At 51.2% G+C, this 13,307-nt stretch overlaps 2 protein-coding genes across 4 annotated transcripts in view; both read left to right on the top strand.

The window, feature by feature from the left end:
* ARIH1 (ariadne RBR E3 ubiquitin protein ligase 1) overlaps nt 1-9,078 on the top strand; it is a 53,439-nt gene extending 44,361 nt beyond the window's left edge. Inside the window, exons 10-14 of one of the 2 annotated variants that reach the window (XM_071568063.1) lie at nt 2,535-2,665; nt 2,764-2,822; nt 3,585-3,856; nt 4,298-4,410; nt 7,513-9,078. In XM_071568063.1, the coding sequence (XP_071424164.1) occupies nt 2,535-2,665; nt 2,764-2,822; nt 3,585-3,856; nt 4,298-4,410; nt 7,513-7,597 (660 nt within the window). In that variant the 3' untranslated portion in view covers nt 7,598-9,078. The remainder of the gene's footprint in view (nt 1-2,534; nt 2,666-2,763; nt 2,823-3,584; nt 3,857-4,297; nt 4,411-7,512) is intronic. The other variant, XM_071568064.1, reaches the window with a different exon arrangement.
* Nucleotides 9,079-9,425: 347 nt separating this feature from the next.
* The window catches only part of BBS4 (Bardet-Biedl syndrome 4), a 37,411-nt gene continuing 33,529 nt past the window's right edge, over nt 9,426-13,307 (top strand). The window contains exons 1-2 of one of the 2 annotated variants that reach the window (XM_071568873.1): nt 9,426-9,523; nt 11,764-11,815. In XM_071568873.1, the coding sequence (XP_071424974.1) occupies nt 9,521-9,523; nt 11,764-11,815 (55 nt within the window). In that variant the 5' untranslated portion in view covers nt 9,426-9,520. Of the gene's footprint in view, nt 9,524-9,765; nt 9,945-11,763; nt 11,816-13,307 lie in introns of those variants that run through there. The other variant, XM_071568872.1, reaches the window with a different exon arrangement.

The raw sequence follows: 13,307 nt of genomic DNA, 5'->3' as shown, positions 1-13,307 counted from the left end.
ACTTGTGTTGATGCCTTGAGCAGCTACGATTTATTTTCCTACTGGTGTTCAGCACTTCTTTAGATTGTGAATTTCATGGCTTTGTTTCTTAATAATATTCAAATTCTACACTTGTACACAGCTTTCTGGATCTGGACTGTGTCACCTCTCTTGCTTGTGCTTTGCTTGACAGGAGCATAAAGGCTTGGAAAGGCTGGCATTCCCCGTGACAAGAGGGCTGTAATTAGATCATACAATCATGGAATGGTTTGGCTTGGAAAGGAACTGGAATCTCATCCCATTCCACCCCCTGCCATGGGCAGGGACACCTTCCACTGTCCCAGGTTGCTCCAAGCTCTGTCCAACCTGGCCTTGGACACTTCAGGGATGGGGCAGCCACAGCTTCTCTGCCCAACCTGTGCCAGGGCCTCACAGGGAAGAATTTCTTTCCAATATCCCATCTAACCCTGCCCTTTGTCAGTTTTAAGCCGTTCCCCCTTGTCCTGTCCCTCTGGGCCCTTGTCCCAAGTCCCCTCTCCAGCTCTCCTGGAGCCCCTTCAGGCTCTGGAAAGGTTTTTTGTCCTAGTTTGCATCTGGAGCTCGAAGCCCTGAGCACTGTGGACACACTGCAAAGCTTTGTCCCACCTCCAGACCAGGAGGGCAGAATTCCCGTGCTCCCGATAGAGCCTTGCTGGGGGTGAGATGGCCCCAAATTCCCGTGGTGTGGATGTGCCTCATGGCACCTCTGCAGCTTGGCCACTCATCTCGGGATCCTCCTCCCTCTGTTCCAGCTGTGGGATGGTGCTGAGCAGGAGGGATCCCGGCAGCTGTTTGGATTAGCCACGTCCCCCCCAGGAATGTCGGCACCTCACTGAATGGGATGTGTGTGGAGGAGCTGCACAGCCCTGGGACCGCCCACGGCTGGGTGTCCCGGGGCCACCGTGCTGTGACAGGGGCAGTGCCACTGTCTGTGCCTGTTAGCCACCCTGGCTGGTGGGCATATGGAGCAGGGATCTTCTCAGCTGGGAAGGATATTGTTGGGATAAACCTGGAGTCGTGACTTGTTGGTGCAGGATTGGTAGAGGGAGGAGGGCTGCCTGGAAAAGGAAAAGAGATGGTGCACTGGGTGCTCTGCTCAAAGGAGAGATCATTTTGGCTGTGCAGTTCACAGAACTGCAGTGCCTAACTGGGAGCCGGCTTCCCTGGGTGGGTGTCCATCCTATGGAGAGTCCCAGGGACCAGAGGGCCAGCACAGGAGCTGCTGTCCTTCACTCACTGTGTGTGCTGCAGCTACTCAGTTTGCAGGACAAACACAGGTGACTGGGAGGAGGCAGGTGTGCAAAAATCCCCTTCATGTGCTTGGTTGCTGCTTGAACCCTTTGGTTTGGTGTGCAAATCTTCGGTCCCTGACAACACAAACAGGCAAACTGAGAAAGCAGTGATAGCTGGCACACTCAGAGGGGGTGTACAGGAACCTGCTGGTTTGTGTCCTGTGCAAAAGCAGCAGTTACTGAGGAATTGTGCCTGTTGGTTTCTTCCTTTCCTGATTGTTTCTCGGGATGCCAGCACAGGAACTGGTGGCTCTGGTCAGCAGACCTGCTCCAAGCTGGGGAGGAGGCTTTACAAGCTTCTCACCCAGAAGCTGCAGCTGGTCTTACAGGTGTGTGTGTTTCCTGTTTGGACATATTTGTTGCTGCCTTGTAGATAAAAACTGGCTTGTGCAGAAGCTGCTGTGAAGGCTGGTGTGTGGTTGTGGGACGAGCTGGATCTGGCTTAAAAAGGTTTTGGTTTTGTTTTCAGAGTGTTTTCCTCTGCACGTGCTGCTTTTTGATTTGTTGATTTCTAAGCTCATCAAGACCAGGATATTGTTGTTACAAAACACCCAAACTATTCCCCAGATATTTGCCAGTGCAGTGCTGCTCTTTGAGATCCTCACATTTGTCAGAGGCCTCACCCTTGAAAGGGAAATCCCATGTGAGCTTTTGTGGAAAATTCTTCAGTCAGGTGTCACATGAAGGGGAAAAAAGGGACCTGATGGGAGACGCGGAAAAACCTCAGGAGGAGCAGTGTCTTTTTAGCTGACAGCAGGTTCTTTGAAGCACACTAGATTCTTGCTGCACGTTATCAGATCCTTTCTGGATGGCATTTGGCAGCTGCAGGTGCCTCGGATCAGTATCGGCGGGATACCAGCTCAGCCTGAGCCTGGCGTGGACCACACTCGGTGGTGAGGAAAGCCAGGCCCTTCCAGGGCTGTTCCAGGCCACCACTGCTGCTGGGATTTTGGGGAAGGTCATGAAGTGACCCATCCAGTGTCCCAGTGTGAAAGCAGCAGAGATAAAATGTGTTATTCCTTATTTTTGCTATCTAGCTGCTCCAGTTTTGGAAGTATTTTAAGGCCTGACTTGGAAGAGGATCTTGATGTTCAAAGGGAAGAATTAATTCATGTATTTCTCTTGACGTGCTCTCTCTTGCTGCCGTGGGAGCCCTTCCAACTGGCCAGGCTGTGGTGGGTCCTGTGCTTGCCCTGCTAATGGTGCTTTCTGTCCTGTGGACAGGAATGCCCGAAATGCCACGTCACCATCGAGAAGGACGGGGGCTGCAACCACATGGTCTGTCGGAACCAGAACTGCAAGGCGGAGTTCTGCTGGGTGTGTCTGGGCCCCTGGGAGCCCCACGGATCTGCCTGGTGAGTTCGGGAGCGTGCCTTGCTGGAAGGCGAGGAGGTCGTGGTGCCAACGGCATGGATTGGGACTGAAATCTGTGGAATCGGTGTCCCCGTTACAGGTACAACTGTAATCGCTACAATGAGGATGATGCAAAGGCAGCAAGGGATGCACAGGAGGTGAGTCCATAACCTTTGGTGATGAGGGAGATCACCAGCCCTGTGGTTGTGCTTTCTGTAAACCTCCACATCTGCTCTGAAGAACTTCATGGATTTGGGCACAAATCCAAGGGACAGTTAAGTCTTTTGATGTTAAGATAGGGATGGCTTTGCTGGTCTGTGCTGCCTCTGTACATCCACAACACACAAGCTGAACCATGCCCGTGGTGTTATTTTTTTACAGCTGGTCTTGTCAGTGTGAAGAAAATAAGATTAATGAGTGTGAATTGAGTCATCTTGGTTCTCTTGCACTATTTAGCACACGGTGCCTTTCCCTGCTCTACAATCAACCTGAGGTTGCCCTCTTAACACGAGCACAGTAATTGTTTAATTAGAATTCTGTATTAGCCAGAAAAAAGAGATAAAATCTTCTCACTGTTTGTCATGACCCTGGAAGCGTTTGAGTGCTGTACCTTGAATTGAGAGGCTGAAACACAAATGTGATCAGGCTTTAGCAGTGTGACTGTGGTTACTTCCAAGTCTGGGAGTGAGGATGTCAGAGCTGGGCTAGGAAGTCCCTGGTGCCAGCGAGACAGGGCTGGGCTGTCACCTCCAGTGTTGGGGTCAGCGGGGTTGCCTGAATTTGTCTGGTCAGTGTGGGAGGAGAGGAAACTCCTTGGGAAGGGAAGCTCACTCTCCTGGTCAGGAAGAGCCTCATGCAGGGTTTACTTCTCTTGCAGCCATTACTTTGTTTTAACTATTTGTTTTCTTTCTCCCTAATGGGAATTAACACAGCGATCCCGAGCAGCCCTGCAGAGGTACCTGTTCTACTGCAACCGCTACATGAACCACATGCAGAGCCTGCGCTTCGAGCACAAGCTCTACGCTCAGGTGAAGCAGAAGATGGAGGAGATGCAGCAGCACAACATGTCATGGATCGAGGTGCAGTTCCTGAAGAAAGCAGTCGACGTCCTCTGCCAGTGTCGTGCCACACTCATGTACACTTACGTCTTTGCCTTCTACCTCAAAAAGAATAATCAGTCCATTATCTTTGAGGTAGGAGAAAATGTGGTGGTCAGGAATTCAGATTGGAAACCTGAGGAAATAGAGATTTAATACTTTGAGACCTCTTGGCCCCACTTTTACCAAATCAAAGCTGTCGTAATGTTCTGTTGTGCAAAAGTTCGAGGCCCATCTGGGCATTGTGTGGGGATTGTCTGCTGGAGGAACCACAGAATCACAAAGCTGTGGCTGCCCCATCCCTGGAAGTGTCCAAGGCCAGGCTGGACGGGGCTTGGAGCAACCTGGTGGAACAGGATAAGCTTTAAGTTTCCTTCCAACTCAGACCAGTGTATGATTCTGTGATACCTAATCCCACTTTTTATTTTGGTACTGATTCCAGTTGTGCTGAATTAAAATTATTATATATGTATATATACATGCATTCATATATACATATTTACCCCTCCAAATACTGTTTTGCTCTTGTCTTTGCAGAATAACCAAGCAGACTTAGAGAATGCTACAGAGGTGCTTTCTGGGTACCTGGAGCGAGATATATCCCAAGATTCGCTGCAAGACATAAAGCAGAAAGTACAGGATAAGTACAGGTTTGTGCTGGGATACTCCTCTCTCTCAAAGCTGCCCAAGCATTGCCATCCCCTCTGACAGGTAGTGCCTGAGCACTTGCCAAGGTACAGCTTTCTCCAGAGCCACATCCCTGGGAAGCTGTTTGCTGTTGGCTTTGTGCCATCCGTTGGGATCAGCAGCCAGTCCCTGGGCATCTGGGAGCAGCAGCAGCAGGGGCTGCGCCAGGCCCGGATCCTCATGGAGGAGCCCTCACACACAGGCAGGCAGCGTGTTCCTGCTGGGACCAGCTCTCGGGGGAGGTGACAGCCGGGGGGAGCTGTCTCCCATCTGCTCTGTGGAGCAGGAGCTGGAAGATCCAACCCCAGAATGGAAAAAATCCTGTGACCAGAAGCAATGGCTGTTTGTGCACTGCTGTTCCCGCACAGAAGGAGCGTCCAGGACCAGGGTGGGATCTGCATAGCGAGGGCCAAAGAACAAGGAGTGACTTTGTTGTTCTAGGCTGCCAGCTTTGGCCTGGGATGAGTTGCCAGCAGGGAGCAATTGGCTCCTTTAGTCTGCAGGGGCCATTTGTGCAAAATGGTGTAGGAAAGCTGTCCCTAAAGAGGAGGGAGGGAGCAGCCTGTCCAGCTGAGGAGGGGATGGGGGCCAGGTGACACAGATGCCAGGCCTGTGTGCACTCCCAGGGGAATCACTTCTGCACAGTGGAAAAGTACAAAGCTGAAAATGCGGATGAGTCACAGGATTATGGCTTGTGTTTCTGAGGCATTTTGCCAAAGTCACTGAATTTGTTATGCCTGGCTTAGGGGGAAGAAAAAATCCAAAGGAGGGTGAGCCGTAGTGACTAATGGCCTGTGGGGAGTGGAAGGAGCTGTTAAGCTTTGGTGGGCCTGTGGCCCATCCTGCTCAAGTCACTCAGCCCCCGTGTGCTGCCAAAGACTTGCCTACTCTTCTTTTTGGAGACATTTTGTAACTTACCCTTTAGGGCCACCATTAAGTTGGTATTTCAGATCAAGCTGCTTGTTCACTTCAGTCCTCTGAACCTGGATGCTCTTCTAGGGATGAAATTAAAACCTAATATAGCCTGGAAACAGCATCCCAAACCTGCCTTCACATTTCTGGGAGAAAGTATGCATCTGTCAGGCCCGTGCAGGTCCCTGATTAACTAGCTCAGTCATGTCTTAATCCTGACCTGCACGGTGCTCTTTGATGCAAGACTGGGAGCAGGATGTCATCGAGGTGGGTTTGAAGAGCTCTGGGAAGCTGCAGGAATTGCCCTCAGGGCTGGTTTGGTTCCAGCTGTTTGGATCTCTCTGCTTGCAAAGACATTTCTAGAAAAGGGGATTATCACCCCCACCTCCACCCCACAGCAGGAAAGTAACTGAAGTTGGGAAGGCAGAAAATGTGTGTTTGCCATCACATGCTCCCAAAAATCAGCGGGACTTCGTGCACGAGGGTTTGTTTCTGTTGCAACAGCTGACAGCAGTGGGGAGAGCCAGGACTCCTTTATTGGGATAAATCCTCAGTCTGATGAGATACGGAGCTGTAGGTGAGGAATTCCTGCCAGGTGTTAGCCTGTGCTGTGATCAGGGATAGCTCCCTGCTGAGAGATTACTCCTGAGGGATGGATGTGTGACCATGCCAAGCAATCCGGGTCCCAGCAGCCAGAGCCCCTCAGGTGCCACCCTGGCTCGTGTACCTGCCTGGAGACTGAACCACACAGGTCCCAGCAGGAGCTGGTAACTGGGCAGGTGGCTCCTGGGTTCCAGTTCTCACCCTGGAGCCTGGGTTGGGTGCAGACCAGCCCCACAGCTGCCCCTGGGGCCTTGTAAGCTCTCACTGAGACTTGTCGTGTCCCTCACATCTCTAAAGGTGCTGCAGACTTGGAGATCACTGCTGGAAGGGGTTGAATCCAGAAGTGTCTGCTGCTCATTTAGAATTTGCTCTTGGAATCTGAAATCTTCAAATATTTTTCTGCTTTTTATCTGTTTAGTTGGTTAATGCGCCCAAAATGACCATGACATCCTTTGCTATGTTGTATGATACCCCTTTTCCTCAGGTTCAGTGGTCCTGGGTAGGACTGGACCAGGCTCTGGGATCAGTTTTATGTGTCCCTCTGTTTCAGTGCATGTAGGTGGGAGGACCCCATGGGTGTGGTGTCCCTCTGAGAGCCAGGTGTAGAGGTGTGAGGTGAATCCTGCTCTCCAGCCACACCAGTAACCCTTTGGACTGCTTCCATCTCCACTGGGAATTAAAACTGTGTCAACACTCCCAAGGTTTTCATCATGGAATGGTTTGAAATAGAAGGGATCTTGAGCACCATCCATTTGCACCTCATGCAGGGCAAGGATACCTTGCACTAGACCAGGATGCTCCAAGGCCTGTCCAACCTGGCCTTGAATCCTTCCAGCTAGTTTTTACAAGCTGAATCCCACATTTTTGTTTTCCTGATGGGGCTCAAAGCAGGCACCAGCCCATCTTTGAGGAGAGCTCATCCCATTCCAAGTGCCACCACAAACCACAGCCACTGCTTCCTCCTTTTCCAATTATTCATAGAATCATAGACTCATAGAATCAATTAGGTTGGAAAAGACCTCCGAGATCATCAAGTCCAACCCTTGGTCCAACTCCAGTCCCTTTACCAGATCATGGCACTCAGTGCCACGGCCAAGCTCAGTTGAAAAACCTCCAGGGATGGGGAATCCACCCCCTCTCTGGGCAGCCCATTCCAATGCCTGAGCACTCTCTCTGCAAAGAAGTTTCTTCTGCTCTCCAATTTCCCCTGGCAGAGCTTGAGCCCATCGTGCCCCCTTGTCCTATTGCTGAGTGCCTGGGAGAAGAGACCAACCCCCACCTGGCTGGAGGCTTCTCAGTTGTAGGGACTGTGGGGATAGTTTTGCCTGGAAAACTCCCAAATTACACGCTTTCCAGCAAGGGACCTGAAGCTGAGTGACTGGAGTAACCAGAGTCTTAATTAGGGCTGTTGACGTGCTGCAAGCACAGAATCCCTCCTCGGGGGAACCCCTCCCCTCTTTGGGAAGCCAGGCGTGATGTGGGTTGGGATTGGTCGGTGACGCCCTGCGATTCCTAACCCGCCTCTCCCGCGCTGTCCCTGTTCCCTGCAGATACTGCGAGAGCCGACGGAGGGTTTTGTTGCAGCACGTGCATGAAGGCTACGAGAAGGACCTGTGGGAGTACATCGAGGACTGAGCCCGGCCCCGCAGGAACGAACTCTGAACCCTTTCCCATCTTAGAGTGCTCATGCAATTCCAATAAAACCCACCCAGGGCGCTGCTCCGCCTCTTACACCTCTGGTCTGTAGTACCGGGATTCTGTTTTGTTAACAGAAAAATTAAGTAAATTATATTGTAATAAAAAAAGGTAGATAAACCATTGTACAACAGTATTCTAGGCGGCCAAGAGTGTGACAGACGCACTAAAAACCCTCCAACTTTAACTTGTAACGTAGCTTCATCCTCCAAGCCGACTCCTTTTTCTTTTCTCTCTTTCTTTTCCTGTGTGTAGTACAGATGAAACTTAAACCAGTTTCTTGACACTGCTTTTCATGTCCAAACCAGCCATTCTGATGGACTTTGGTAAGGGGGGGTGGCTCTCCTGCCCCCTCCTCCTCTCTGCCACCCAAGTACACCACGGCTGAATGTGGATTAGCTCGACGTAAAGAGGATTTTTGGGGAGGGGAGGAGGGGGGTACACAGCAAGGAAAAAAAAAAACCAACCTTTGTATATGACTTTTAAAACAAAAAGAGGACAACACAGTATTTTTCAAAGTTGTATATAGCGCATATGCATGGACAAAGAGCAAGCGTGGCACGTGTTTGCATAATGTTTAATTACAAAAAAATATTTATTCTTTAAAAATCTTCAAGATTATGTCTATTTGCTGTGCATTTTCTTTCAGTTTGATTCTTTTGTTTGGTTTTGGTTTTTTTTTCCCTGGGCTGGGGTGGGGGAAGCGTGTGCTGGTGTAGTGAATATATCTCTATATATTTTATTTTTGTTTTTGGAAGGCTCTTCCCAGAGCAGTCTGGTTTCTCCTCTTCCTGCAGTTCCTCTCTGTGCAGGGCCCTCCCCGGGCCTGTGTGTGTATCCATTGCTGGCGACGGACGCAGCTCCTGGAGCTCTGGGTCAGGATGCTTTGCCTTTTTCTTGTTTTATTTTTGGCCCCGGATCTTTTCCTGCCCCAACCCAGCTCTCCATTCCCCCCGTGCACGCAGGACACGTGCTCTGAACCCAGAGGAGGGGTGTGAGTGTGTGTAGAGGTTTGTTTTGGATCCCGGGGCAGGACAAGGAGGGGTGTTTGGCTCCACTTCTCCAAAGACTTCGGCGAGGTTTCGGCTGTGGATATCCTCTCCCTCCCCATTTCATCTGTCAAATGGACCCTTCCTTGCTGTTTTAATTTTCACTTACATTATAACAAGTCGTAACATGGAAAAGGAAAGCTGATGGAATTGTCTTTGTGTTTGTTTTGGGCTCAATCACTGGGCATCCTCTCCTGGCAACTCTTTCACACTCCATCTAGTGCAGCAGAAGCTGAAATCAGCGGAGTATTTTTCAATTAAAAGGGGAAATAACTAACGAGTTTAGCTATTGAGTCCATTTTTATGATTTCTGTAATAAGAGCTATGTTAAAGTAAACAATTGGTGGTGGTTTTATTAAATTTACTCCTGTATAGGAACTCCTCCTGTGGTATTTTTCGCCAGGCAAGTGCCCTCCCAGGCTCTGCCTCTGCAGCTTCCAGGGGGACCGAAGGTGTGGAGGGGTCAGATCAACCAGGCAGGGCTAAGCATGGAATGTGCTTCCAGCCGCACCGACATCCCAGGGACGTGGTTTTATCCCTTTGGAGCTGCCCTGCACATCAGCTGTGAGGGGCCGCAGCCGCTTTCCCTGCGCTTTTCCTGCTGCCGGAGGGGTGGGATGGTACGGGCTTCCCCTTGGGAATCTGAACGCTTGGAGCGGAGCAGGGAGGGACAGGCCGAGAGTGCGGGCCCTGCATCCCAAAGGAAACCTCCGTGCTGGCACCACCCCCTGTTCCGTGGGAGAACGCGCTCCGGGACTAGAACCGCGCCCCGCGGCGCCCTCGGCGCCGGTGCCCGCCGGGAAACCCCGGGACAATGGTAATTCCCAGCGGTAATTCCCAGGGGAGCCCGGCCCGTGGCGCCCTCCGAGCCGGCGGCAAACCCGCCGCGGTAATTGGCGCCCTGTTCGTGGCAGAACCCGCTGCTGCTCCTGCTCCGGGCCCCGGGGCTGACCCGGCCATGAGGGCACCCCCGCCGCGGGCCGCCATGTTGGGGAACAGGCCCCGCCGTGAGGGGTCGCCCCTCCTCACGGGCAGCCACCGCACGGCTCCAGCGACACCTTCCAACACGGGGGCGTTTGATTATTTCTGTGTTTTCTCGGGTGTTATTCAGGGAGCGGCCCGCGGCCCTCCCGACAAGCCCCGCCATGCCCCGCGGCCATGGCCGCCCCGGAAGTGGCGCGCGGTCGCCATGGCAACTCCGGGCCGCCGCCGCCATGGCGGAGCCGCCAGACGGCTCGGTGAGGGAAAGGCAGCGGGAAGCGTGGGGGGCACCGGGGCGAAGGGAGGGGAGGGGAGGTGGAGGGAGGTGAGGGGAGATGTAGGGAGGGGAGGGGAGATGGAGGGAAGTGAGGGGAGATGGAGGGAGGGGAGGGAAAGTAGAGGGAGTGGAGGGGAGATGGAGGGAGAACAGGGGAGATGGAGGGAGGTGAGGGGAGTGACGGGAGGCGGGAGGTGCTTTTAAATGCGAGTTTTTAATCTTTGCGCACTTGGTATGAAAAACATGAGGGAAGTTCATCCTTTGTTGAAGTAATTAATGTGAATGGTCGGGGTTTGGGTGCTGGAGAGTGTGCAGAGAAGGGCAGTGGGGCTGGCGAGGGGCTGGAGCAGCAGCGGCGCTGAGGGAGAAGGAGCTCAGGGGGCACCTGAGAGCCCCTTCCAGAGCCTAAAGGGGCTCCAGGAGAGCTGGAGAGGGACAAGGGATGGAGGGACAGCACAGAGGGAATGGCTTCCCACTGTCAGAGGGCAGAGTTAGGTGGGATATTGGGAAGGAATTGTTGGCTGTGAGGGTGGGCAGGCCCTGGCACAGGTTGGGCAGAGAAGCTGTGGCTGCCCCATCCCTGGAATTGTCCAAGGCCAGGTTGGACAAGGCTTGGAGCAACCTGGGATAGTGGAAGGTGTCTCTGCCCATTGCAGGGGGTGGAACAAGATTAATTTTAAGTTTCCTTCCAACACAAACCATTCCATGATTTTCCTGTGGTTGCTGTGAGTTCCCCCAGGTTGTTCAGTGTATCTGAAATGATCTGGACAAAAGGCTGCCTGGAAAGCTGCTCAGGTGAGGAGGAAATATGAGAAACTGCAGGAAAGCCTTAACAGTGCACAGTGAGAGGACTTGGAATGATTTGTGCAGATTATAAAAAAGTATAAACATACAAAAACATGAGGGGTTTGTGCTGGTTATTCCTCCTGAGGAGTGGCTGCTTGGATCTGGGGAATTGTCTGAAAAAATCAACTCAGCTTTTCACAATGGGAATAGGAAAAGTGAATAAAATTATAGAAACTATTAAAAACCAGGAGAAGTAAACAGTAAAAAAAAGGGAAGAGCCTTTCTTGGGTTATTTTTCACGTCTCAGGTACTGTACTCAGCATCTCTGATCCTCCCCATCTCCAGTAAAACAAAGATGGAATTAGCAAATATTCCCAAAACGCTGGAAGGAACAAGGATTGACTGAATCTGTGCTGTAAAAGATTGTTGATGTAAGAAGGGGAGGCAACACAGGGGTGTGAAATCCTGTTTCTCTCAGGGAAGAGGAGTGAGCAACGTGTCGTCCCCCTAAACTGAAGTAAAAAAGAGAAATGCTTCCCTGTGTAATCCTGTTTCTCTTCTGGGAAAACTTGATTTTGGATGCAAAGTGAGAAAATGGGATAAAATGCATTTATCTCCCATGGCCTGGGCAGTATTTATAGGTTGAGGTTTGCTGCCCTCACACCCTGTGGGCTCTGGGAACAGCTTTGCTCTAATTAATTTCATAAATACTTGATAATAAACGTTTTTGACTTGTTTTCTGCATGATCTCTAATTAGGATCTGAAGTTTGGGTGTTGTTCAAGGCAATGCTCCCTTTCCAGGATGCCGATGGACAGCCCTGAACCCACGGAAGGGAATGAGCTCCAGGACTCCCAGCCTTGCCTGGCAGGGCTCAGCTTCTCCAGCAGCAATGCTGCTATTTTTATACTCTCTTTTGGGATTTGCCAGTTGTCCTCTCTGATGATTTCCTGGAGCAGAGCTCCAAGAAACCTTGCCTGGTGTATTTACTGCTCCTGTTTTCTGTCTTTCCAGGTTTCTTCGTTGCCAGCGGCCACAGAACCTCCCAAAAGGCGGCCTAAGAAAGGTTTGTTTGAAGATATGATTGTGTTTCCTGGGCAGGTTGGTTTTAAGGGTTCTTTTACAGTGTGTGCAGCTGGCTAGGAGGAAATAATGTCCTCTGGGAAAAGACGAGACCGTCTAGGCTGCAGTTTGCTGAATACCAGTGTTTTTGTAGGGTCTCTGTGAGCTCAGTGCTGTCCTGGCTGACTTACTGCACCCACAGCCTGTGTCATGTTTGCTTATAATCTGTGAGGCTGTATTTTATTTTATTTTTATTTTATTGTGTACAAACTTGTAGGGCTGCTACTGAGTTTGATGCTCATTTATCTTCTCAATAATAACAAGGGTTTGTTCGCTTTGGGTTCTTCAGGACAATGTCTTGCTAAGGAAATGATCTTGGGAAGCTGCCATTGTGGCCTGTTGGGTTTTGTGTCTCATTTTCCATGTTTTGAAGTAAAAGTGAGATCAGTTCAGGCAGGTTGTGACTGGGTTTAATTATTGCTTGTTTGCTTTTGTTTGTGTTCATTTTTTTCATGTTGAAATCAAGTTAATTCACTCGGTTTGGAATCTTGGTTGAATCTGAACTGGAACAGGAACAATTTCAGCTGTTGATTCAGAAGGTTTGACCAAATCCTGCTGTTCTGTCAGGGATCTGGTAACTCCTGCAGCACAGTTTGGTGCTGGAGCCTCTCCTTTCCCCCATTCCCTCATTCCTGTGCTCCCCTTCCCTGACACACCTTGGGCACTGCAGAGCTTTGTGCCCACCCAGCCTGAGCTTTGCACTGCTTTTTAATTGATTTCCCTTTGTCAAGTGTCCAGAGGGCCCCAGCAATTCACATTATAATTAAGAGTATGTGCTCCCAGTGCCAGCCAGAAGCTTCCTTTTCCCTTCCTTCCCTCCCATTCAGGGAAGTTCAATCAGGGAGCTCAGTCCTTTGCCCATTTTTCTGCCTTGATGTGCCTGTCAGAGCACACTCTGAGTGTTGTGTTCAGTTCTGGGCCCCTCAGCTCAGGAAAGAGATTGAGGGGCTGGAGCGGGGCCAGAGAAGAGCAACGAGGCTGGAGAAGGGACTGGAGCACAAGTGCTGTGGGGAGAGGCTGAGGGAGCTGGGGGTGTTCAGCCTGGAGAAGAGGAGGCTCAGAGGTGACCTCAGCACTGTCTGGAACTGCCTGAAGGGAAGTTCTGGCCAGGTGGGGGTTGGTCTCTTCTCCCAGGCACTCAGCAATAGGACAAGGGGGCACGATGGGCTCAAGCTCTGCCAGGGGAAATTGGAGATGAGAAAAACCTTCTTTGCAGAGAGAGTGCTCAGGCATTGGAATGGGCTGCCCAGAGAGGGGGTGGATTCCCCATCCCTGGAGGTTTTTAAGGTGAGCTTGGCCGTGGCACTGAGTGCCATGATCTGGTAAAGGGACTGGAGTTGGCCCAAGGGTTGGACTTGATGATCTCAGAGGGCTTTTCCAACCCAATCCATTCTATGAAATCTTCTCTGTTCCTTGGGATGGAGACTGCCTTGGGA

The sequence above is a fragment of the Pithys albifrons genome, chromosome 13 (assembly GCF_047495875.1).
Source record: "Pithys albifrons albifrons isolate INPA30051 chromosome 13, PitAlb_v1, whole genome shotgun sequence".
Taxonomy (NCBI): Eukaryota; Metazoa; Chordata; class Aves; order Passeriformes; family Thamnophilidae; genus Pithys; species Pithys albifrons.
The sequence above is the reverse complement of the archived record's forward strand: the minus strand, read 5'-3'. Positions and strand labels throughout refer to the sequence as shown.